The sequence below is a fragment of the Heterobasidion irregulare genome (genome assembly GCF_000320585.1).
Source record: "Heterobasidion irregulare TC 32-1 unplaced genomic scaffold scaffold_09, whole genome shotgun sequence".
In the NCBI taxonomy this organism is placed as follows: Eukaryota; Fungi; Basidiomycota; class Agaricomycetes; order Russulales; family Bondarzewiaceae; genus Heterobasidion; species Heterobasidion irregulare.
In genome coordinates this window covers 1,283,439-1,304,284 of record NW_009258205.1, presented here as the reverse complement: position 1 = coordinate 1,304,284, position 20,846 = coordinate 1,283,439, and the positions used below count along the sequence as shown (strand labels likewise).

At 52.0% G+C, this 20,846-nt stretch overlaps 11 protein-coding genes across 11 annotated transcripts; 5 read left to right on the top strand and 6 right to left on the bottom strand.

Moving 5' to 3' along the window:
* Positions 1–1,385: 1,385 nt before the first annotated feature.
* Positions 1,386–3,825, bottom strand: HETIRDRAFT_236608 (uncharacterized protein; the record flags this gene model as incomplete). Its single annotated transcript, XM_009551887.1, has 11 exons — positions 1,386–1,459; positions 1,522–1,700; positions 1,765–1,951; positions 2,007–2,236; positions 2,293–2,462; positions 2,525–2,646; positions 2,707–2,866; positions 2,953–3,084; positions 3,155–3,307; positions 3,416–3,610; positions 3,676–3,825. Coding segments are annotated over 11 exons (1,752 nt in total), but the record flags the coding sequence as incomplete, so codon positions are not given.
* Positions 3,826–4,420: 595 nt separating this feature from the next.
* Positions 4,421–6,154, top strand: HETIRDRAFT_460407 (uncharacterized protein; the record flags this gene model as incomplete). The annotated part of the gene is made up of 8 exons (XM_009551886.1): positions 4,421–4,496; positions 4,549–4,626; positions 4,691–4,806; positions 4,857–5,071; positions 5,137–5,375; positions 5,429–5,490; positions 5,554–5,985; positions 6,044–6,154. 8 exons carry the CDS (start codon positions 4,421–4,423, stop codon positions 6,152–6,154), a joined length of 1,329 nt encoding a protein of 442 aa, XP_009550181.1.
* A 568-nt stretch (positions 6,155–6,722) lies between these two features.
* On the bottom strand, positions 6,723–9,345 carry HETIRDRAFT_420971 (uncharacterized protein; the record flags this gene model as incomplete). Its single annotated transcript, XM_009551885.1, has 2 exons — positions 6,723–8,988; positions 9,050–9,345. The coding sequence occupies 2 exons, from the start codon at positions 9,343–9,345 to the stop codon at positions 6,723–6,725; spliced, it is 2,562 nt and encodes an 853-aa protein (XP_009550180.1).
* A 155-nt stretch (positions 9,346–9,500) lies between these two features.
* HETIRDRAFT_441564 (uncharacterized protein) lies at positions 9,501–10,691 on the bottom strand. Its single transcript, XM_009551884.1, has 4 exons — positions 10,494–10,691; positions 10,191–10,429; positions 9,881–10,126; positions 9,501–9,828 (listed from the first exon to the last, which is right to left on the bottom strand). Exons 1-4 carry the CDS (start codon positions 10,581–10,583, stop codon positions 9,753–9,755), a joined length of 651 nt encoding a protein of 216 aa, XP_009550179.1. The 5' UTR covers positions 10,584–10,691; the 3' UTR covers positions 9,501–9,752.
* A 539-nt stretch (positions 10,692–11,230) lies between these two features.
* On the top strand, positions 11,231–13,210 carry HETIRDRAFT_388291 (uncharacterized protein). The gene is made up of 7 exons (XM_009551883.1): positions 11,231–11,459; positions 11,541–11,577; positions 11,641–11,702; positions 11,765–11,917; positions 11,977–12,388; positions 12,451–12,672; positions 12,744–13,210. The coding sequence occupies exons 1-7, from the start codon at positions 11,371–11,373 to the stop codon at positions 13,074–13,076; spliced, it is 1,308 nt and encodes a 435-aa protein (XP_009550178.1). The 5' UTR covers positions 11,231–11,370; the 3' UTR covers positions 13,077–13,210.
* Positions 13,211–13,241: 31 nt separating this feature from the next.
* On the top strand, positions 13,242–13,765 carry HETIRDRAFT_164157 (uncharacterized protein; the record flags this gene model as incomplete). Its single annotated transcript, XM_009551882.1, has 2 exons — positions 13,242–13,300; positions 13,357–13,765. The coding sequence occupies 2 exons, from the start codon at positions 13,242–13,244 to the stop codon at positions 13,763–13,765; spliced, it is 468 nt and encodes a 155-aa protein (XP_009550177.1).
* Positions 13,766–15,162: 1,397 nt separating this feature from the next.
* Positions 15,163–15,963, top strand: cpx3 (Chloroperoxidase 3; the record flags this gene model as incomplete). The annotated part of the gene is made up of 2 exons (XM_009551881.1): positions 15,163–15,302; positions 15,363–15,963. 2 exons carry the CDS (start codon positions 15,163–15,165, stop codon positions 15,961–15,963), a joined length of 741 nt encoding a protein of 246 aa, XP_009550176.1.
* A 366-nt stretch (positions 15,964–16,329) lies between these two features.
* Positions 16,330–16,724, bottom strand: HETIRDRAFT_420965 (uncharacterized protein; the record flags this gene model as incomplete). Its single annotated transcript, XM_009551880.1, has 2 exons — positions 16,330–16,582; positions 16,642–16,724. 2 exons carry the CDS (start codon positions 16,722–16,724, stop codon positions 16,330–16,332), a joined length of 336 nt encoding a protein of 111 aa, XP_009550175.1.
* Positions 16,725–16,782: 58 nt separating this feature from the next.
* Positions 16,783–18,057, top strand: HETIRDRAFT_164154 (uncharacterized protein; the record flags this gene model as incomplete). Its single annotated transcript, XM_009551879.1, has 1 exon — positions 16,783–18,057. One exon carries the CDS (start codon positions 16,783–16,785, stop codon positions 18,055–18,057), a length of 1,275 nt encoding a protein of 424 aa, XP_009550174.1.
* Positions 18,058–18,825: 768 nt separating this feature from the next.
* Positions 18,826–19,125, bottom strand: HETIRDRAFT_420963 (uncharacterized protein; the record flags this gene model as incomplete). The annotated part of the gene is made up of 2 exons (XM_009551878.1): positions 18,826–19,003; positions 19,058–19,125. 2 exons carry the CDS (start codon positions 19,123–19,125, stop codon positions 18,826–18,828), a joined length of 246 nt encoding a protein of 81 aa, XP_009550173.1.
* Positions 19,126–19,822: 697 nt separating this feature from the next.
* On the bottom strand, positions 19,823–20,824 carry HETIRDRAFT_164152 (uncharacterized protein; the record flags this gene model as incomplete). Its single annotated transcript, XM_009551877.1, has 2 exons — positions 19,823–20,577; positions 20,632–20,824. The coding sequence occupies 2 exons, from the start codon at positions 20,822–20,824 to the stop codon at positions 19,823–19,825; spliced, it is 948 nt and encodes a 315-aa protein (XP_009550172.1).
* Positions 20,825–20,846: the final 22 nt, after the last annotated feature.

Below are 20,846 nucleotides of genomic sequence, written 5' to 3'. Positions count from 1 at the left end.
AGAGTCCCATGTAGCTCTTGAAGCACATAGTTGTCAGTTTTAGCACTACCTTTCTTATTACCAACCAAATCCCCAATCCAACCAACTGAATATTTGGTTGGTGTTTGGCACAGTCCCAAAACCATTCAGGCACTATAATCTTATACTCCCTATTGCTTCTCAGTACACTCTCAATTTCAAAAGTCATCACTAATAATTCCCTACATATTAGATACTAGCTTTAGCACCCCTTGCTCCAGAGGTTGTGTTGGTGTTGTGCTGATATACTAGAGGCATCTCTAGTATATTAGCACAATAGCAGCCTGACAGCCATTGATAAATATGATATACACACTAACAAGTACAAACACATGGTTGCATATATAAGTATATACAGTATAAGAAGTAACATGCTCATCAGTCTGCTCTTATTTCACCATTGTTGCTGTTTTAGCTATGTGGAAACAAATGATACAAGGTACAAGAGGTAGGGGATTATAATAGAGAGAAATAGGAGTTACTAGTTTTCAAGATAAGCTAACATTTTATTCATGGTCCTAAACAAAATTCTACAATCCTTAGAAGCCTTGGCAGTGTGACCTCAGAATGTGACATCACAAATCAGGCAAAACTCTGGAAGGAGACCTGCTTCCTAAGGGGACCAGGAATCAATGACCTTGATGAATAGCATCCATTAGAGGGGTAATATATATCCCAGAGGTTTATCAGTGAGCAAAGAAGACATACAGTTTAGTGCATATATGCTCTCTACAGCCACTTCTTTATTCCCAAAACTGGCTCAAACTTGATATATTGACATACTAACAGATGTAGTAAGGTATTGAGGAGGGGGAGGGGGAAGGACTCATTGTGTCACATCAATGCTTTATCAGCACCCTTGTACCCCCCAATAGGCTAGCAAACAGGAAAAGTGTGTATATATACAGCACAAGGGCAGTTCTCATTACAAGAATCTGTTATTTTCCATCTTAAAGGGATGTGTAAGGAGAAGGACAAGTGGACAAAGGCAAAATGACTTGAAGAAATTTCAATGCAACCAGCGACACACCCATCACGTGTCTGTGACACTAAATTAGTCATCCGCAATGTGGATTGAGAGGGTGATATTCGGGTGATATTACCTCGGTGTAATATTCCGGATATATTCCAGATATATTTGCTATATATCCGAAATATCTCTTGGGTATAATTGGGGGCAATGTCCGGTGACCACTGTCTCCAGAGATTAACCCAAATCATTTGAGTCACAGATGCTGTCACAGAGGATCTCCTGTATACACTCAAGCACGAAGACTGGCAAAGATACAGGATCGTGAACCTCATGAGCTGAACCCTTTCCACTCCGCCTCCTGGCCCTTCACGGTTGCGTCTGGAATCTGGTTTGGCTTCTTCGTCTTTTTTGTGTGCACCAGATCATGCGTTGCTTCAGTCCTTTTGACTCCGACCATGCCTTCGTGATCTACAGTCGCAATATTAGACAAGTACACGGGAAAATGATATCAAACAAAAATATGAACGCACAGTCTCCCGCGAGAATATCATCCACGATGGGCCGACTGCCTGACGTGATGTATCTCGTCGAAACACCACGAGCGACAAGTGGTTGGGCGAGGAGTCGCTTCAATTCCCCCTTGAGTGCTGCCGTCTTGGAGTTTTGTGTTTTCACCTCCCGTTTGGTCGGGCCCACATCCTCCTCCTCACTACCCCATTCGACCGTTGAGAAGTATGAGGAACCATCCAGTCGCCACAATACGTACAACTCACCTCGATGCGAAATCAGAATCAAGCTCGATGTCCATGGCTTCCGCCGTGGCCTTCAACCAGTTTCTCTCGTGATTTGCCTTCTTGATCTGATGCTGCTGCTTGTCAATCTGCTTCGCTAATTGCAGCCTCGGCTTGAGCTTATCCAGGAGATGGTGCTCGACTGACATTTCCGGGATGTCGCTTTCCTCTGCAAATATACCTATAGTCAATCACTGTGTCGTGAAACTCTGACTTGAACTCACGTCGGCCAAGGCTACCCAGCAGCGCTCGCACAAGCCGCCTTTCGTCTGGTCCACACATCAACATGCTGAAACCGCTTCTTTTTGCACGCGCCGTACGACCGTTTCGGTGTACGTACGCGTCGGCCGTGCGTGGGATTTGGTAGTGCACGACATGGTCTACCGAGGGCACATCCAGTCCTCGAGCAGCGATGTCCGTCGCGAGCAAGATGGCATTTGGGAGAGATTTGAAGCTATAACACGCGCCTGAAGTTAAACATCGAAAATAAGATCCAGGTCCGATACTTACCGATCGAGGTTCTTGAGGCGTTGGCGTTGTTCCAGTTGAGAATGAAGTGGGAAAGCTGGCAGGTCGAGAAGTTCGAACAAAGGAAGGAGACGCCGGATACCGTCGATGGAAGAGAGGAAGACCAGCGAGCGACCCGGATAACGCAGGAGAAAGTAATAAAGATAAGAGTCCTGCACAATATGTCAGCACATGTAACGAAACAGAATAAGCGGTCATAACCAACTCCTCTCACCTTGTCGCCTGACATGCACTCGATTTTGCTCTCATTAAGCGTGGAAACCACACCACCAACGGGGCTGAGATCCATGACCTCAGGTTCGGGATCACGGAAGTCCAGTCGCAGCACGAGATCGTCTGGAGTGTGAGAAAAGTACTCGGACATAGTTTCAGGTCCCAATGAACGGGAAAACGCACCTAATGTCGACGCAGGGGGATCACCTTTTTTCGATACGCGTGCTTTTTGCCGCTTCTTCAAATTGCGCTGCAGGTCTTTGCTCAAGGTCGCGGAGAAGACAAAGGTCTGCATTTTGTCGTTTGCCGATACATCCTCTCGTATCTCTTCAGAAGCAAACGACTGCTTTTTGAAATCAGGATCAGTCTCATCTTTCCTGTAATTGGTATGAATGAATGAATCAGAGATCGTTTTCGCAGAGGAGCAACGCACTGAAATTGCCTCTGCGTCAAGTGGAGAATGTTATCCAGCTCAGCAAAATGCCCGGTCTCAATCATACGGTCCGCCTCATCAAGGACGAGAAACTTTAAAGCTTTGATATCCTTGGCAAGCTTGTCATCCTGTTGTACTTGTTAAGACTGATTCGAATCTCTCCGACATATCAAACAGAAGCCAGAGAGCTAAGCATACCTGCTCGATGATGTCCCACAACCGCCCAGGAGTCGCGATGAGCACGTCAACGCCGCGATCCAAGATGCGGCGTTGCTTTTGTGCAGACATGCCGCCGACCATGGCGGCAACGCTGACCAATGGCGGTGCCTTTGGTCCAGTGGGTGCATTGGTCTTTGGCTCACCTTTTCCCCTCGACTTCGACTTCGCCTTTCCCTTTCCCTGACCTTTCCCTTTTGCGACATGGCGCTCCTGCGCATCGTCATGAGCTTCAAGCTTGACATCGAGATCGGCTAGAGAATAGTCATTCAGGCATGCGTTCAGGTGGGTGGACACTTGGAGAGCAAGCTCGCGGGTGGGGGTAAGCACGAGCGCTCGCAGTGAGCGACGAGTCTTGGTCGCCGCAGAAGCTTGTTTGGAATTCGAAAGGAGGTGATGGAGAATGGGAAGACCGTAAGCGAGTGTTTTTCCGGATCCCTGCGAGCGGTGGTTAACGTGATCACGTAGTATAACGGTAGAGAAAAATTGCAGAGATCACTGACTGTTTCAGCGACTCCGATTAGATCGCGTCCCTCGAGGGCATGAGGGATAGCTTGTGACTGTATGGGTGTGGGGCTTTGGAATTTTTGCGCGTGCAGGGCGCGCCCAAGGCGTGGATGGAGGGAAAAGGAGTGCCATTCTGGGAGAAGTGTTTGCGCTGTATGGCCATTTCGCATCAGCATAGCAAAGGATATGGAATGGGATCGCGTACTATCAAAAAAAAATTCAGCGCCAAGCTGTGATATGCTCTCGACTTTTACATCGTCTGTGCGATCCGAGGCGTCTGGCGCGGCTGTATCAGACTGTTCTCCCTCGTTCGCACTTTCGACTACAGATTCTTCTGCGTCGTTTACCTAGTTAGCCATAAGACAGGTCTTGCCCATTGAAGGATGTCCGGAACACTTACCGCGAATCTGATCACCCTCCCCCCATTGGTGTCCTCATAGATGACATGCACATCGTCGACTTCTTCCAGCTCCAAAATTCCCTCGTCCATGTCGACACCTGCTTCATGTGGCTGAAAGACGGTTTTCCATGGCAGATCATTCACGGTGACATGATCATGACGTGTTTTTGTTTTTTTGTGAAGCGACGAAGAGGCCGTATGTGATTTGCGCTTCATGGAGGCGTTGGATGTGTTCGAGGAAGACATCACCGGGGTACTGCCGGCAACGAGTTCCGTGGGAAAATCCGTGGGGGTGAAGCCGTTGCAAACCAAGGTGACTTGATTCTTTCTTTGGGTCTGTCATGTCTGCCGGTTTCAGGATCACACCCGCTCTATGGGACAGAATACACCATTTCGCGTCCTTCCCCCAAACAGGCGGTAAGCGTCCTTATTCTTGCTACACGGAATCACCTCACAGCGTCTATCTCAGTTTCCCTGCAGCAAATGGTTCTGTTTGGACAGAATCCAAGCCAGGGCACCCTGTTCAAGGCGAGTCAATTCCTAGTTGGTAAGCTCATCGTCCTGTTCCTTGCTCCCGACACTTTTCATTGGTGCTCGTCTTCTCCGTGTAGAGGAGTTGCCTGTGCGCCTAGCGCACCGCGTAAAGGAGTTAGATGAACTCCCTCACAACCTCAGCAGTATGCCGTCGATCAAGAAGGTCAAGAATTGGTATGCCCAATCTTTTGAGGTGTGCCCGTGACTGCGATCGCATAGCGACGGTGTCTAACACGCGCACAGGAACTCATTCACTTCCCCACCATCTCCGTTTCCCGTGATATTCGTGCGGCCTTGATGGCGAGCCCAACGGAAGACACGTACCTCCCAGAGTCGACCCCGAATCCCTCTCTGGGAGATTTCGGGGACCACTTCGCCCCGCACAGCTCAGGGAACATGGGCGCGAACGGAAACGGAAACGGGAGCAGGGTCAAGCTGCGAATACCAATGGAGAAGAGGTACGCCGTGCAATATTGTTGTCTCTGAGCAGCTTCCCATCATGTGTTCCCGCGCGTGTTTGTAGATATTACGCAAAAACGGGGAACATCAATTGGCCCCCAGAAGTGCACGACTACAACAAGCGTTTCACAAAAACGCTCGACGCCATCAAGAGGCGACATGATCCAACGGTGACGACGACGGCACAGGGCGTTTTAGAATGGAAACGCCGACAAAACGCTCGCAACATCGGTCTCGACATCCAGGCCTGGCTCGACCGATTCTACCTGTCTCGTATCGGCATCCGTTTCCTGATCGGCCAGCGTCAGTCTAGCGCCCTCCCTTCCATCTCCCACGACCTGAAGCCTTTGCTCCAGATGTCGCTCTGAACGAGCTCCAGCCTCATCCCGACTACGTGGGAATCATCTGCACGCGTTCAGTGAGTCTTTCGACTGCCCGCTCTGCGCACGCGGGTTCAAACATGCAATTCGTCCTACAATAGAACGTCCACGACATCGTACACGAAGCGATTGAAAACGCGCGTTTCGTCTGCGAAGAACACTATGCGATGTTCAAGGGTCCGCCGGTACAGCTCATCTGCCCCAAAGACCTGCACTTTGCCTACGTCCCGGGACATCTGTCCCACATCTGCTTCGAACTGCTCAAGAACTCGCTGCGCGCCGTGGTCGAGCGCTACGGCCACGACAGGGAGGACCAGCTCCCGCCGATCAAGGTCATCGTCGTCGAGGGCAAGGAGGACATCACGATCAAGATCTCCGACGAGGGCGGCGGTATCCCGCGGAGCGCCATCCCGCTCATCTGGACGTACATGTATACCACCATGGAATCGCAAGGTATCGACCAGGACTTCCAGGCCAGCGACTTCAAGGCACCGATGGCCGGGTTCGGGTACGGCCTCCCGCTCTCCCGCCTCGTACGTTCCTCTCCTCTTCCGTATCTCCGCATCCCCTAACCGAGCCGTCTGCGTCCAGTATGCACGTTATTTCGGAGGCGACCTCCGACTGATCTCCATGGATGGGTTTGGGACAGACGTGTATATCCACCTCAACCGCCTGTCCAGCAGTCGCGAGCCATTGCCTTGAACCATGTACTGCGACGTAATATTTTCGGAACGGAAGACTGAAAGCCCGGACTCATTCGGCTCAGTTTATTTCTATAATGTGTATATCAACTTTCCAGCAATTGTACCACCACCAAGCCCACACCAGTCGTGTTACGCGGCGCCACCCGACACCTACCCGAAACCTACTATTTTCTATTAGCATGAATACCACCCATTTTGCTATAAACATGAAATGATTATCACAGTTGTATCGTTATTGTACAGAGTTTGCAGAGCGAATGCGCAGGAACAGGCGGAACATATGGAGACAAAACCGAGACGACACGGATGTGAGCACGAAACAAAAAGAAGGAAAGAGGAAGAAACGGGGTTCCCTGAGTCCTAGATGACGGAAATGAAAGGACTGACAACAATATAAATTATCCCCTACTTCTACAGGGCCACAACAATGTTCGATTGGAGCCACAGCCGTGGGGAGCGGGAGGGACGGACATTCATATGATATGCGATACAAACACATGCGAGGGCGATGAGAGTGACGGACGGGACGGAGGGGCGGCGATCGTGAACTTCGGCGCGATCAAATTTCATTGCATGTGATCCTGCTGAACGGCGTCCCACCGGCGCTTCAGCGGGTTCTCATGCTGCATCGGAGGCTGCTGCTGCTGCTGCATGCTACCCCAATCCTGATGGGACGTACGTGGGGCATACATATCAGTCTGCGGATACTGAAGATGCGAGTGCGGGTGTGCCTGAGTTTGAAGTGGAGGCGCGTGCGGGAGCGTGTGCGGTTGCGGATGCACGGAGTATACGGGCTCATTCGCGCGCTGCGAACTCACCAACTGCTGCTCCTGCGACTGCACCGTCGTCTCCAGTGCATCGATGTCCGTCATCAGCCTCTGGTTCGCGATCTTCAGCTGCTGCAGCTCGTACTGCCAGCTGCTGTTCCGCGACGTCCCCAATTCTTCAAACACGTTCCCCATCGTGCCCGGCGGCGGAGAGGACGACGGTGCCTCGCTCATCGCGAACCCATCGGTGCCCATGTATTTAAACTGACAGACGATCGGGTTTGACGGCAGGCGCGAGTAGCCCAACTCTTGAGTCGTGGTAGGCGGCGGCGGCGGATAGAGCACAACGGTCAAATCGACAGCGTCCCCATCCTTCCTCCGCACTCTGCACACCACGCTCTCCGGCATCCCGCTCGTGCTCGCCGCCACCCTCTGCAGCGCCGCTTCCAAGTCCCGCCGCGCGCCCACGATGAAGTCGCCCACCGACATGCCGATCGCCTCACCTACGCCCCATCCAATGAATTCCTTCACGCTCGCGCCCATGAATAGCACTGTACCGCCCGTGCTCAACATCCCCCACACCTCGCCGGCCTCCCCTGTTGCGCCGCCGCCGCCCGAGCCAGGCCCGGGTCCGGTACTGGGAACACCGGTCCATTCCAAGCAGGGCATCGATCGCGCGCGTGCGCTGAGGATGATCGCCTTGCGCCCCTTGCCCGGCTCGATGTGCAACCGTCCCCTGCACTCCAGCCACACGTACTTGCCGTCCTGCGCGTGGGCCCTGAACAGGAGGTTGACCGACTTGGGCGAGACCGTGAGATTGGTGAACATCGCGAGACCCGGCTGGCCCTCTCCGGGCGCAGAGCTCGCCGTCGACGACTCTTTGAGCTCCCGCATGAGGGGCACGACGTCCGATGGGTGGCAGTAGTCGGCAACCGACTTGCCTACCAAATCGTCCGGACCAAAACCCAGCGCACGGCGCACGGACGGCGCGACGTAGAGGAATGAGCCCTTGAGGGACAAAACGAGGAGAAAATCGGGCGTTGCGTCGAGGAGCATAAGACTGAGGGGCTGATTTCCCTCGTGCCATTCAGACTTGTCCTCATTCGCGACCGTCGGAGATGCGAGCTTCAAAAAGTGCTCGTCGCCCAATAGCATTTTGAGATCCTGAGATACGGCGTTGATCGCGAACGCGTTGTTTCTGCGTTCTCTAGGCTGCAGTGGGGCGCCCAAAGAAGGCTGATTGATGTAAGATCCATCCCTGAGCTTGTGGAGGATAGCTTTGGGCTGCTCGGTGAGATCGACCTGGAAGCCCACGTGGAAAACGACGTCCTCGCTCTCCTCGGAGCTGCCGGAGACGCCCCCTGTGATGGGAATGACCGTGATAAGATTGATGAAGGCGGAGCCGTCCTTCCTATAATTGATCATGCTCGTCTGGCACTCCTTATCGGCGACAAGACTCTTGCGCATGTAGGCGACGGCGTCTGGGCCTGTGTGACGCCGCTGCTCGCCTCGAGCGACATTACCGTCCGGGGCCTGCAAGAAACGGCAATTCCGACCAAGGACTTCGTGCTCTGCATAGCCCGTGAGGCGGCAGAACGTTGGAGAAGCATAAACGATGGGGCTATCATGCCGGCGGACGTCGACGACGACAAAAGAGCAAGACAAATCGACGGGGCCGAGGGCAATTTTGGGGTTTGGCCGCGTTGCGACGCGGGCGAGGATGGACAGGAGGTCAAAGCCGGAGGTGGAGTAAACCGGGAGTCCGAGGGCGGAGGGAGCTGACGGAGGGGGGATGGCTCCGAAATGTGCTGAATTGGGCGCGAAGCCGGTATGGGACATGAAAGAAAACGGAACGGAGCCGGATGGGGGTGTGGGGAGAGGGCTTTGGGGAGAAAGCGCATGGGGGGCGTAGGGATCGAAGCTGGAGGGCACGGTGAGCGATAGGCGCCTGTGGGAAGAGAGTGCAGGAGGCAGAGGTGCGGCGGAGCTGGTAGGCGCAGCGGAGGAGTGGGGGGAGAGGACATTGCTCTGGGAGTGGTCATAGTACTTGAGAGGGGCAGAGAAGCTGGAAACGAACAAGTGGCGACGGTGAGCGGAAAAGAAAAATCGAGCACGCGGGGACGTACACGTCGTGGGAGACGTTGGGTGTGAAGCCGCTGTTTGTGAGCCAGGCCGATGTCATCGATCCAGGCTCGTTGAGAAAGCCAGGCGGAAGGACCTCTGCGCCGCCGCCTGGAGCGAGGGTCGGTGGGCCGCCGAGCATGAACTGGGGCATTTGGAACTGGATCGGACGGGCATAGGGGTGATGTTGTGCATTGTGGTAGGAGAGAGAGGGATGTGCGGGCTGCAGATATTCTTGATTGGCGCATTCTGCGTCGCCGCCGTTGTTGTCGTCCTGCTGGAGGTAGCGTTCGAAAGGCATGATGACGGCCGTGTGCAGCCCCGCCGCGACTGGCCTGCTCCAACACCCCCACTTCAAGCTCCGCGACCCTTCTCATTAGGGGCTGCTGCTTCCCCTTCTTCTTCCGTCCATATCACTCTACTCTCAGATCGTCTCAAGCAGACTCACTACCAATTCATCATCGCATCAAAAATGTCGTCGTTGCATATAACTACGCCTGAACTACAACAAAGACAGACGACACGCCATACTGGCATCAGCACAACAATCGTTAATCTTTGCCCCGTTTCCCCTAACCATCGTCCATCGAAATCGGATGATGTAGTGAATTAGAGGCATGGCTCGTCACGCTCTCCATACCCTCACGCAGTTCACGCGGTACAAGTCCAAGTGCATACGACCTCACGATACGGATACAAAATCTGAAATCACGCCCGGAGCTGCGCCCGGAGGTTCGCCTCTAGGGGGCCCCGAGGACGAATGAACTGCACGTAAGCACCATCCCTGCATATTTGTCAGCACAACGTTCGTCGAGCGATTCGACATAGGCACTCACTGGACCACCAACTTGTCCTCCTTCAGTTTAGGATAGTCCTCACGGTTGACGTTCGTGAATCCCCACTTGCGCGAAACAATAATCTTCTGGCGGCCGGGGAACTTGTACCGAGCGCGGCGCAGGGCCTCCTGTATGACCGGTGCGTTCGAGTCCTTGCAACGGATCGAAAGAATGATCTGGCCAATGTTGACACGGGCGACAGTGCCATAAGGCTTGCCCCAAGCACCACGCATGCCTGTCTGAAGCCTGTACACCATGAATCGCGCCTTCAGTAAATCACGCACAGTATATGGCTCATCTGAGAGCGCACCTATCGGCTCCAGCACATGACAACATCTTGTTGATACGGATGACGTGGAAGGGGTGCACGCGGACCCTCATGTGGAACGCATCCTTTCCGGCAGTCTTCGTCACGTATTTGTTGGCGCAAATACGGGCCGCCTCGAGCGCCTCGCTGGAGAGCTGCTCATACTCGTCCGAGACGAGATGGCAGCAGAAGGGGAATTCGTCGACGGAAGCGCGCTTGCGACCGAGATCGAAGATGCGAATCTACAAACGCGCCCGAGTGGCGTAAGTAGGCCAGTAAGGCGAACGAGGGCTCACGTCAACGGACCTTCGAGTCGGGCACACCACGGTTGTACCGCGACTTGGGGTACGGTTTGTTCTTACAGTAGCGGTAGCAGCGAGCGGGACGGCGACCCATTTCTTGATCTACAAAGACAGACCGAAAACAAAGCCACAGGGGCGCGCATCAGTAAGCATTATCCAACTTCATCCAGCCGCATCCATCGCCCTTCCGCCGTTTCCTTCCTCTCAAACCAGCACCAAGCGAGCGGGGGCATAGCGTAGGATGCACAGACAGCAAGACAATGGACTCACGTTTGGGGGGGACGGGGAGTGATGGGGCGACGTGCGACGGGCTGCGAGTTTTATGACCCCTCCGTGGCCGATGACAAACCCGAGGGGATGAGTAAGGTCTGTTTGGCCCTGCGTCCCACGGACCTCGGGTGGGACCTCGGTCTCGGACCGCTCTACCTGTGCTTGCACGATGACACTACGATGACTCGCTTTCTTTCGGTGTTTGTCAGTCCCAATGGCGAGTCATTTCTTCAGTCAGCTACACAAGACCTAAGCACTTGCGAATTCCCAGCTGTGAGGGCCTTGCTTATTCTGAAAGTGCTCTGGATTTCCTCTTTACTCGCCAGCTTTCCCTTCGATGCTTCTCGTGTTCTGTCTCCGTTCTCCCGCAGCAAATCGTCTTCTTCACCAATGATGCATTGTACATACGACACTGGTATACTCATATAGTTCTCGACTAGCAGCCCTTACCCGCATGTCCAGCGAGATGATCACGGGTACCGTGCTCGTGGGATATGGAAGATCATTCTCGATAACGAGAACGGGACTGTGGCCCAGGGTCTCTGGAATTCTTCCGCTGCTCTTGCGCACTCTTCACTCTGTACACGGAATTTCTTTTGCTAAGAGCTCGTATGTCTACCACAATTCCTGAAACTCAGCTCGCTGTCCGATGGTATCCAGCATCCTTCGACGTGCGCCTTGAAAACGTCCCAACTCCAATGTGATTATCTTGACTCTATAACTTTCTACAAGGCCTGTCCTGCGAGAAAGTTGGCCTTGATTGCTCACATATGATGTATAGGATCGAGCATCCTGACGACGCAATCGTCAAAATCACGGTAAGCAGCTTGTAGAATCTGTCCTGTGAATTGTCTGGCATTCGCCGATTCTTTCGTTCCAAGTTCGCGGGCCTATGCGGCAGCGATCTGCACGTGTACAGAGGCCTCGAGGATGTCCATGAAATGTACGTGCTCCTACTTTGTCCTTACTTCTCAATTGTTCACTTATACCTGATTAATGCCCCAGTCACATCTGTGGCCATGAATTCATCGGACATGTTGTCGCCCTTGGATCTTCTTTCTCTCCTTTATCTCCTCCATCTCGCCCCGAACTCTACGCGACCCTCCAGGTTGGCGACAAAATTGTTTCTCCCTTCACCACCTCCTGCGGAGAGTGCTCGTGTGTTCCTCTGTCTCTGTCGTATGCTTTCGATGTTGAAATGCTACTGTCTATACTAGACCTTGCCGCCGCGGCTTCACTGCGCGCTGCACGTCCTCCTTCCTCTTCGGCACACCTGTGCTCCCAGGAGGTCAAGCGCAGTACACCCGCGTCCCCAAAGCGGGCGGAACGCTCTTTGTACTACCGTCCTCGATCTCACCCAATGCCTCTGCGCCATTCCTAGACGTCGCGACTTTCATGGCCCTCCCTGACCCTACACTTCTCCTTCTCGCAGACATTCTTCCAACAGGTCTCTTCGTCGCCCTTCAAGCTCTCTCACACCCCAAGCTATCGCCGTTCACCGCCAATACGTCATGGCCAAACACCATGGATGGCATCCTGTATTCACACATCAGCACCAGCGCGGCACCGCTGATGGAAGATGACAGAGTGCTCACAATAGGCGTCGTAGGTCTCGGGCCCGTTGGTTTGGTAATTGATATCTGCTGCCTGCATAGCTTTGCCAACACCTGACTCATCACTTTTACCCTCAGTGTGCGATTCTGGCTCTCTTGGACCTTCTCGAGCATCGTCAGCTTCCCACTCGCTTCCGAATCGTGGCAAGTGACTTGAATAAGTCACGCCGCGCTAAGATGCAAAACATGTACAATGCTCTCCCGGCCCCCTCCAAGGGCCCTGTCGGCAGCGAATTCATCGTCTGCGGTGTTGAAAGCCTCCCTACATGGGCGCGCCACGGTTGTCATGCTGTCCTCGAGGTACCTACCAATTCTCCATCGCTCACAGCCATCTCTCCCCGCGCTCACAACTCAATCTCATCAATTTCCAGGTCGTCGGCACCCCTCCGGCGCTAACCCTGGCGCTTTCCCTCCTCGCTCCGTCCGGGGTGCTTTCCTCCTGTGGCGTGCATCAGGCCCCTCCGATCCCGTTTACCGGTCGCGAGCTCTATAATCTTAACGTGACCCTCGAGTTCGGGCGGTGCAGCGTGCGCGCTCTGTTTGGCGCCGCTGCCGGCCTCCTTGCGCGGCGGCGAGATGTCCTCGGCGTGGTCGGCGAAGCCGGCGTCGTGGAGCGCGTGGTGTCCCTCAGAGACGCTGTCAGTGCGTACGAGATGTTTGAACAAGGCCGATGCGGCAAAGTTGTGTTTGACGCGTGGGCTTAGCGACGCAGCGGCTTCGAGTATCAATCGAGTGAGCGCATTCGATGCTCCCGCGTAGTCTTGCTATGTTCCGGCTGGTGCAGTGCCCCATGGGCTTGGTGTACTTTGAGGAATCCATCTTTTTATTTCATGGTGTGATTGATCTGCCTGCTTCCCTCAAACTGATAGATGCTGTTCAAGAGCCGTGGGCCTTCACAGCTTCGTGGACTTGGTGCAACCATTGAATTGTCAGTCGGTTGCTCTTTACCTCCAGTATCTTATGATACTGACGCCTTTGGAAAAGCAAATTCAGAGACAAGTGTGTTTCGGGAATCAATCGCTTCCATCACTTCCGTGGTGGTTTGCTGTGTATAGATGTCTCTGATGTCCGCTGCCGAGCAGGATGGTGCGCCGACACACTCAACTCGAGGAGTGCTCCGTTGAGAGTGAAACGCGGAGCCCGGAACCCGGCCCGGACCATTAGGCAAGGCGCCTATCGAAACTGTGTGCTTCACTGCGCTCCTCCAACGCCTTGCGAAAGTATGAACCGGGAACCACCTGGTTACATCTCCGCGTGCCTTAGCTTGACCTCTTCTGTGCATGCTTGCGGGCGCTCGGTTATCTACATCAGTCACTTTCTCTCTCGTATGTCCAGTTCTTTCCGCTCAGGTCGTGAAATGCCGCCCGCTCAGCATTTCTCACAAATCGATTGACATATCTATAATCACGGAGTGGGGCGTGCCCTGGCGGGCTCCAGCCGTGCGCCTATCGTCATCGCTGAGTTCCATGTGCTCCTTCATTTTAATTGATTTTTTTAGGTGACAAAGGACGTCAAGTCTTGCCTCACCAAGAGCCTCTACTCTGACCTGACTGTTTCCTTGCATCTCGCTGTTTGTCTTAGACCAGCGCATTCAAATAGAAATCCTTTTCCTAGTGTTATGTCAAACTTTTGGATGGATGCCCTCTTGAAGGCTGTACAATCAAAAACACTTCGCTTGAGTCGTGTCTCAGTATCGAACTGAAATCAACTGTTCGTCACACGTAACAAATGTGGTCTCCGTACACTGAAACCGCAACGTCACACGACCGTCTAACGGCGAAACGAAGGTCGTATTTTCAGCATGAGCACCTGTTGGAGCGCTTTTTGTCGGTTCGTTGTTGCTCTAGAATTATTCTTGTTTAAATTTCTAGATTATGCCTCAGGCACAATATCCGTAAATACACAGCATCACTACGTGGCGCTGCGCCTTCCGCTTCAGCCAATGCTGACACTTGCTAATGAGTGAGTTAGAACATTGAATTCGTTATCTCCGTTGCGTACCAACAATTATACGATGACGCCAGCCAGGTTGCAAACAGATTGAGAACCCATCAGCTCGGGCGGTGCCAGCATGACTTACGGGTGCGTATGTAGGATGGTCATCTTTGGTCCGGTGTATCAAAAGTTACAGGAGTCACGCATCATGTGGCAACGGCAGACGAGGTACAGTGAATGCATGGCGCTGTCGATACCTAACTAACCTGTCCCTCGGACCGTCAACTAGCTGTGCAACTCCCAAACCTCGGAGTCAACAGTTCGCTTCATTCTCCAAAATATGTTTTCCATCCCAGATAGCACCCGATTTCGAAACGCTGATATGCAACAGCCTAGATATACCAAGGAAACCGAGCATCACGGAGTCTAAAAGCTGCCGCTCCGCTCCAGGCAACGAAGAGCTGTCCGACTCATAGGTGACCATGAAGCTCGTATGTGAATCCCTATGCAAGAAAGAATACAGATACTATCTACTATTCAAAGATGTCATCAGTCACTCCGTGATCCACACCAGCAAAGAGAGCCCGAAAATGTACAGGGAGTATATGTCGCATGCGCAACCGAGTTTCGTGAATTACGATCCTTTCTAGGCGAGCCCTTGCGTTCGGGGTATGGACTGAGACCAAACAGCAACCGACCTTATGTCTCCTCGCGCGCCTCAATGTGCCTTTCAAGATGATGTCCATTATTATTCAATCATCTCTACGGGAAGGAGCCCACCCGTTAAAAGCAGGCACTTCGAAGTGTTTTCTGCTATAACTTTACGATCACGCCAAACTACAGTCCTCTCCAAAGATGACATCCCTATCTCCCCACTCACATGCAAATGGCACATGTCCTATGACGGGCCAGTCCCATGAATGGTGCCCAGCACAGGCAGGTGACTCCCGAGCGCCGTGTCCTGCGTTGAACACACTTGCGAATCATGGGTATCTGTATGACACCTTTCACCAACGATGTCACATACAGGCTGATACTGTTTCTGTCATTTCCAGACCCCGTGACGGGCGACGAATTAGCGCTGCAACAATCATACACGCCGTTCAAGAAGGCTACGGTATTTCCAAGCCTCTTGCGTTCGTTCTGGGCTACGGTGGCCAACTCGTCCTGGGACAGGCGGGAGAGTTCAGTTTGGGAGATCTAGCACGCCACAATCGTATAGAGCACAACGCCTCGCTAGTCCACGACGATGCCCAAGGTCGTCATGAATACGCCCCGAGCGCTCCGGATGACGTGATGCTGAAGGCGCTACTAGACGACTCACGCGATGGAAGGTACATGACCGCGCGCGATGTCGCCAGAGCAAGGGTGCGCCGAGAAGCGACGTATGGCAGTGCGGTGCTGGATAGCTTCCATGCCGAGATCGCAAGGGGGGAGATGGCCATCGTTCTGGGATTATTCGACGCGAGGAACCCAGGGAAGGGGGAGGATGGCGTACCATTAGCCATGCTAAAGGGATGGTTGCATGATGAAAGATTGCCGGAGGGATGGAAGCCAGGCAGGACCACTGGCTTATGGGAGACCATCGAACGATCCGCAGAAATAAGGAAAGCTATGGATGAGATGAGGAGAAATGATAGTACAACTGATCGCTGATAGGAAAATGATTCATCACATATGGTTGAATTGATTGGATTAATATGAAAAACTTATCTGAGTGTAGAGCACGTCTAGAGGTCAAGGTCCAAGGATCACCTTGTGACCTGCGTCCTCTTGACTCGGACTTGAAGAGTACCATGAACCCAAGGATAGTCCTGATTAGATTTATTTCAGTTGGTGAGGTATTAGTTTACAACCAAACCGCCAAGAGCATCGAAATCGAGATGTAGCCCGGCGATGGAGGTCAGAGATGAGGTTTTAGCGAAACGCTTCGAATCCATCCGTAGAATACACAACAAAGTTTATTGTGAATTGTGCGAAGAGTGCTTCACATGTATCTCCCATATTCACTGAACTTTCTGTTCAGATAAGGCAATGCGGAGCACCGCGGCCGATTTTTATCGATGGATAGACTTGTGGGTGCATGTGGGTGTATGTGGACGGCAGTTTCCGACCAAGATGTTGACTGATTGAGCGGCTTTGCTTGGAGAACCACCGGCTATCGGAAAGGAGCTTGCCAGCTTGTCTTATAAGCGAGCTGTGAGGCTTGCATCCATCTCGAGCGATTCTACCCCATTGTGATAGAGACCGATTGCTCTCCAAGTCTTCATCAGCGCTGTACAGGTAAAGTACCAATGTCAGCAGAAATCAGGCGAACAATCTTGTAAGACTGACCTAAGTATACCTCCCGTAGCTATACCCTGCTCTTGGCATATCAGATCAAACTCTTCTGCCGTATGTGCGTATGCTGTCTTCATTGCTATAAACAAATTTTCCCACTCAATTGAGCAAGTCGATCAGTCTAAACCTTGCCCGATGGCCACTTCGCAGAACGGACAACCTACTGCCTTTTCTGACATTCCAAACGAAATCGTGTTGCGAATTTTTGGGTGTGCAACGTTTGTACCTGGGGCTCTAGAGGCAGATGTCAGCGACCCATTCGAGGCCTCACAACCTCTCAAGTTTGATATGGGGCACCAAATCAAATCCCTACAGATGGCCCTCGACACAAAATATTCTCTCGTCCGGGTGTGCAAACGATGGCGCACTTTGGCTATGCCGATTCTGTATGAAGCCGTTTCCATCCATGGGCTTGATGGACTATATTCAGTATACCAGGATTTGAGGAATCCCAACCTGCAGCAAGCACCAGATCTGGGTTGGTGGGTCCGTCGTATGGACTTGACACTGCACGATCTTGTCGGAGAGTTTGAAGAGATCGAGGACAGCGTTCTCTCTATGATCGCCTATGTCTTCAGCCGCCTGCCAAACCTCCAGATCCTTGTCGTCTCAATTGATACTTCCGCGGTCGAGGACATGGATGTCGACGATGACTCCCCTCCAAACAGACCAATTGTCGACTTGGTTTGTGGTACGATCGGCGCACACTGCATGCCATCCCTGCGAATGTTATCTTGGGAAAGTGAACCGCGGCCAGACAGTGGAATAATTACAGCTTTACTCGGAAAGCAACTATATTTGCAAACCGTGATGATCGGCGGCGGCGATGGCGCTGACATTTGCCCGGCTACTCTCCCCCAACTCCCTTACCTCGATTTCATCACCTTGATACACGGTGACAATGAAGGGCACGGAATCAGCGGAACCGCCTCCTTCCCCGCCCTCCGACAAGTACACATTCGATGGATTGATGAAGATTTTGACTGCATTCGGCAGTTTTTAGCTTTCCAAGCTCCTAGACTCACCACTTCATACATCTCCCTTAACGAAACGACTGGCGACTCCCTGTATCCAGTTCTCGAAATGAATTGCCCAAACCTGTCTCACCTTATCCTCATTGGCCTTGTATGGCGGGATTTTCTCCACGATGAACCCAAACTACCTTTTCCCTCCAGGGTCACACACCTCGGTATTTCATGCAAACAATTGCGGGCGAGCGATCAGGAATACATCAATCTCTTCACCTGGATAATAGCCCGCATGCATCGGTCGATAAGAATAATACGTTTCATGGACGCAAGCGTATCAGAGGACTTACGACACAGGCATTCAGGGATCCTCGCTCACGCACTTTTACCATTCGCTGGTAGTAATATACGCGTAGAAGACAATGAGGGAAACAATTTCTGAGATTTCTGCAGGTACGTGCCTCTTTTCCCGGACCTTGTTGGTGAATTGACACCCGCCATCGCACAGTTGAATTGGATGTCACGCGAATATGGCGATTTCTTTCAAACTTGTACATCGATATGTATTCATAGGCTTTGAGTTTACCTTCTTTGGCTACACATCTACTTTGCTTGCGAGCTGTTTCATGAGGGAATGTTGTTACGATATTAGCATGAGAGTGAAGGCTTGAAATGATCAACTCATTGATTTGTGGGAAAGCGAATGAACACTTAGTCGCTGATCAGAGTCTCCGTAATCCAACTGCAAGCGATTCGAGGTTGTTCGATGACTCACTCAAACGGGAGTCCCGAGGTTTCATATTCGTTGGTAGGTTCCTTCCCACTTGATCATGCTACCCGCGCAGCGTTCAACCGAAGTGTACTATCCTTCTCTTTTCGTACAAGTAATATATCGTCGAGCAGAGAGTTTGTTCAACCTAACGATGCAGTGCTCGTATATCATTAATATCAGGCGGACATCGAAGCGACTTAGAGTCATGAAAACCCACATCGAACATCATGCTAATCTGTTAAGCATAGTCAACGGGGATCATCGGAAGGAGATAAGGGGACGAAACGAACATTTCCAAACTTTCAACTCCATATAATGTCTAGAGGGAAACGAAACGAATGAGCCCTTTTCAAACTTACAGAGAGCACACCGAGAAACTTATCTTTTTCACTCCAACTGTGTTCATATTATCTGTCGAGTGCGGTCAGCATGAATATTCTAAGAAGTAGAAGAGATATAGCACTCATCCGGCGAGAGAAGATCAAAATAAAAGCTGGTGCAATAAAAGAGAAGCCTCATGTACGAACGCTGCGAATGGTTTTGAAAATTCGACACATGAATTGAAGCTCTTCTATAAAAAAAATCTAGTAGAGGGACTTGAGACTGATAACGAAGGCTGCCAAGAAAGAGATCATATAATATTTATCATGCAACTATCAACCAAGCAAACCTCTCAACGCTATTCATGGACCTCCACATTCCTGGCCAGGGGAGCACTGCATATGTTGGAAGCTTCATAAACGACAACCTTCATCTAATACGTGGAGTTAACAGTAATAGCAATCAATAAACATCAAGCGATTCATTATTTAGTAAACTTACCTTGGAGACGACGGATGACAGGTAAAAAGACCAGTGTCCATGATCATCATGGCCACACAATGCTCTCCGATGTGAAACTCGACAATGACAGTCCCTGGCCAGGCGGATATGATGCCACCGAAACCCAATAGCGAGGCATTTCATCGTGATGATGTATAGGTTACGGTGAACCTGGAAATGGGGAAATGGACTGAGAACCTGTAAAAAACCTCAAATACATTAGCAGAAAAAGTTCAACACGATTCAAGAGAGAAATCTTCGAATATGATGATGACTCGCCTATATTTCCACATGCGATGCGTATCAACCGACCCTGTTTTGCCATCCGCTTAGTCCCCAGCCGGAGGAACTCTGCCTCTAGCATTGACAATCACAGCTGCACGCTACGCCTCCATCTCCAGGAGAAACCTACTTAGTTCAGATACCCCATGAACAGAACAGAAAATAGACCTTCCGGTTCTCCGTAAACGGCGGTTACCCATAGTATCCAGCAGCCTATTTCTGTCGCGAGCAACAATTTGACCACCAGATCCCATTGAACACCATATAAGACCCCACCTCCTAACCAACGCCATATCCACGGCCCCCACATTCGTACTACCCTCACTCCCCATCACCACAGCTCCGTGAAGACCTCGACCTCGGGCCCTCTAGCCTTCTTGACTGCGATGGCTTCCGCCCAGATTGCGTCGATGTCAAAGATCTCCACCTCCTGTCCGTTGACCTGTATGATTGGAATGGGCTCTAGAATGGGGCTTGGTATCTCCGCAGGTGCGACCTCCGGGAAATGCATGAATTGCGCCCAGAGCTCCTGTAGATGGACGTCCTGCTCTTGTTCGTGCTCCATGGATTGGCTGGCATACAAGCACCTAGATTGTGCCTCAGCTTCGGACATCTCCCCAAGCTCCTTGAGAAAGGCGAGGACGTCAAATCCCATTCCCATTGTAACGTCGGGATGCTGTATAGGCTTGGGTGAAGATGGCGGCTCGCAAGAGCTTCCACCGCTGGCGATGTCGCATGCTTCGAGAGTGATAGTGTCGACGGGAGTGGAGTGTTTGTCGTCGGAGAACGTGTTCTGGGCCATGGTGAGGAGGAGGTCTATCTGACGCATGTTCTCCTCGCCGCTGAGCTTCGAAGGGAATGGGTCATTCGACTCGGGGTGCAGGGCGGTAGTGTCAGGGGCGATAACGCTTTCGACCAATCGAACGGGCGTTTTAATTCTAACCGGGCTGGATGAGAACTGCAGCTCGTGTTCGCCATCCGCGACGAAGGTCACAGTGACATAGCCAGAGCGGTCGACCCAGATGGGGGCTTCACGTTCTACGACGTTGGATGATCCTCCGGTCTTCTTAACATGTCGGACTTTCTCTTCAAAACATCGCATGAGAGATGTATGTCAAGCGTCGAAAGATATGAACATACCGAAGCAGCGATCTCCCATTCGTTTGACACGCTCCCTCATGGTCGGAGGATTTTTGAGAGAAATCAAAGCTTTAGCAAGCTTTTTCTCTAGCAGCTGAGCGGAAGTCATGGCAGGACCGCGGTTGTAGAAAGGAAGTCGACGGAGTAAAGAAGAGATGCGAGGAGCAGCAGAGGAGGTGGAGATGGAAGGCATAGTGAATGGGAGAATTGGATGT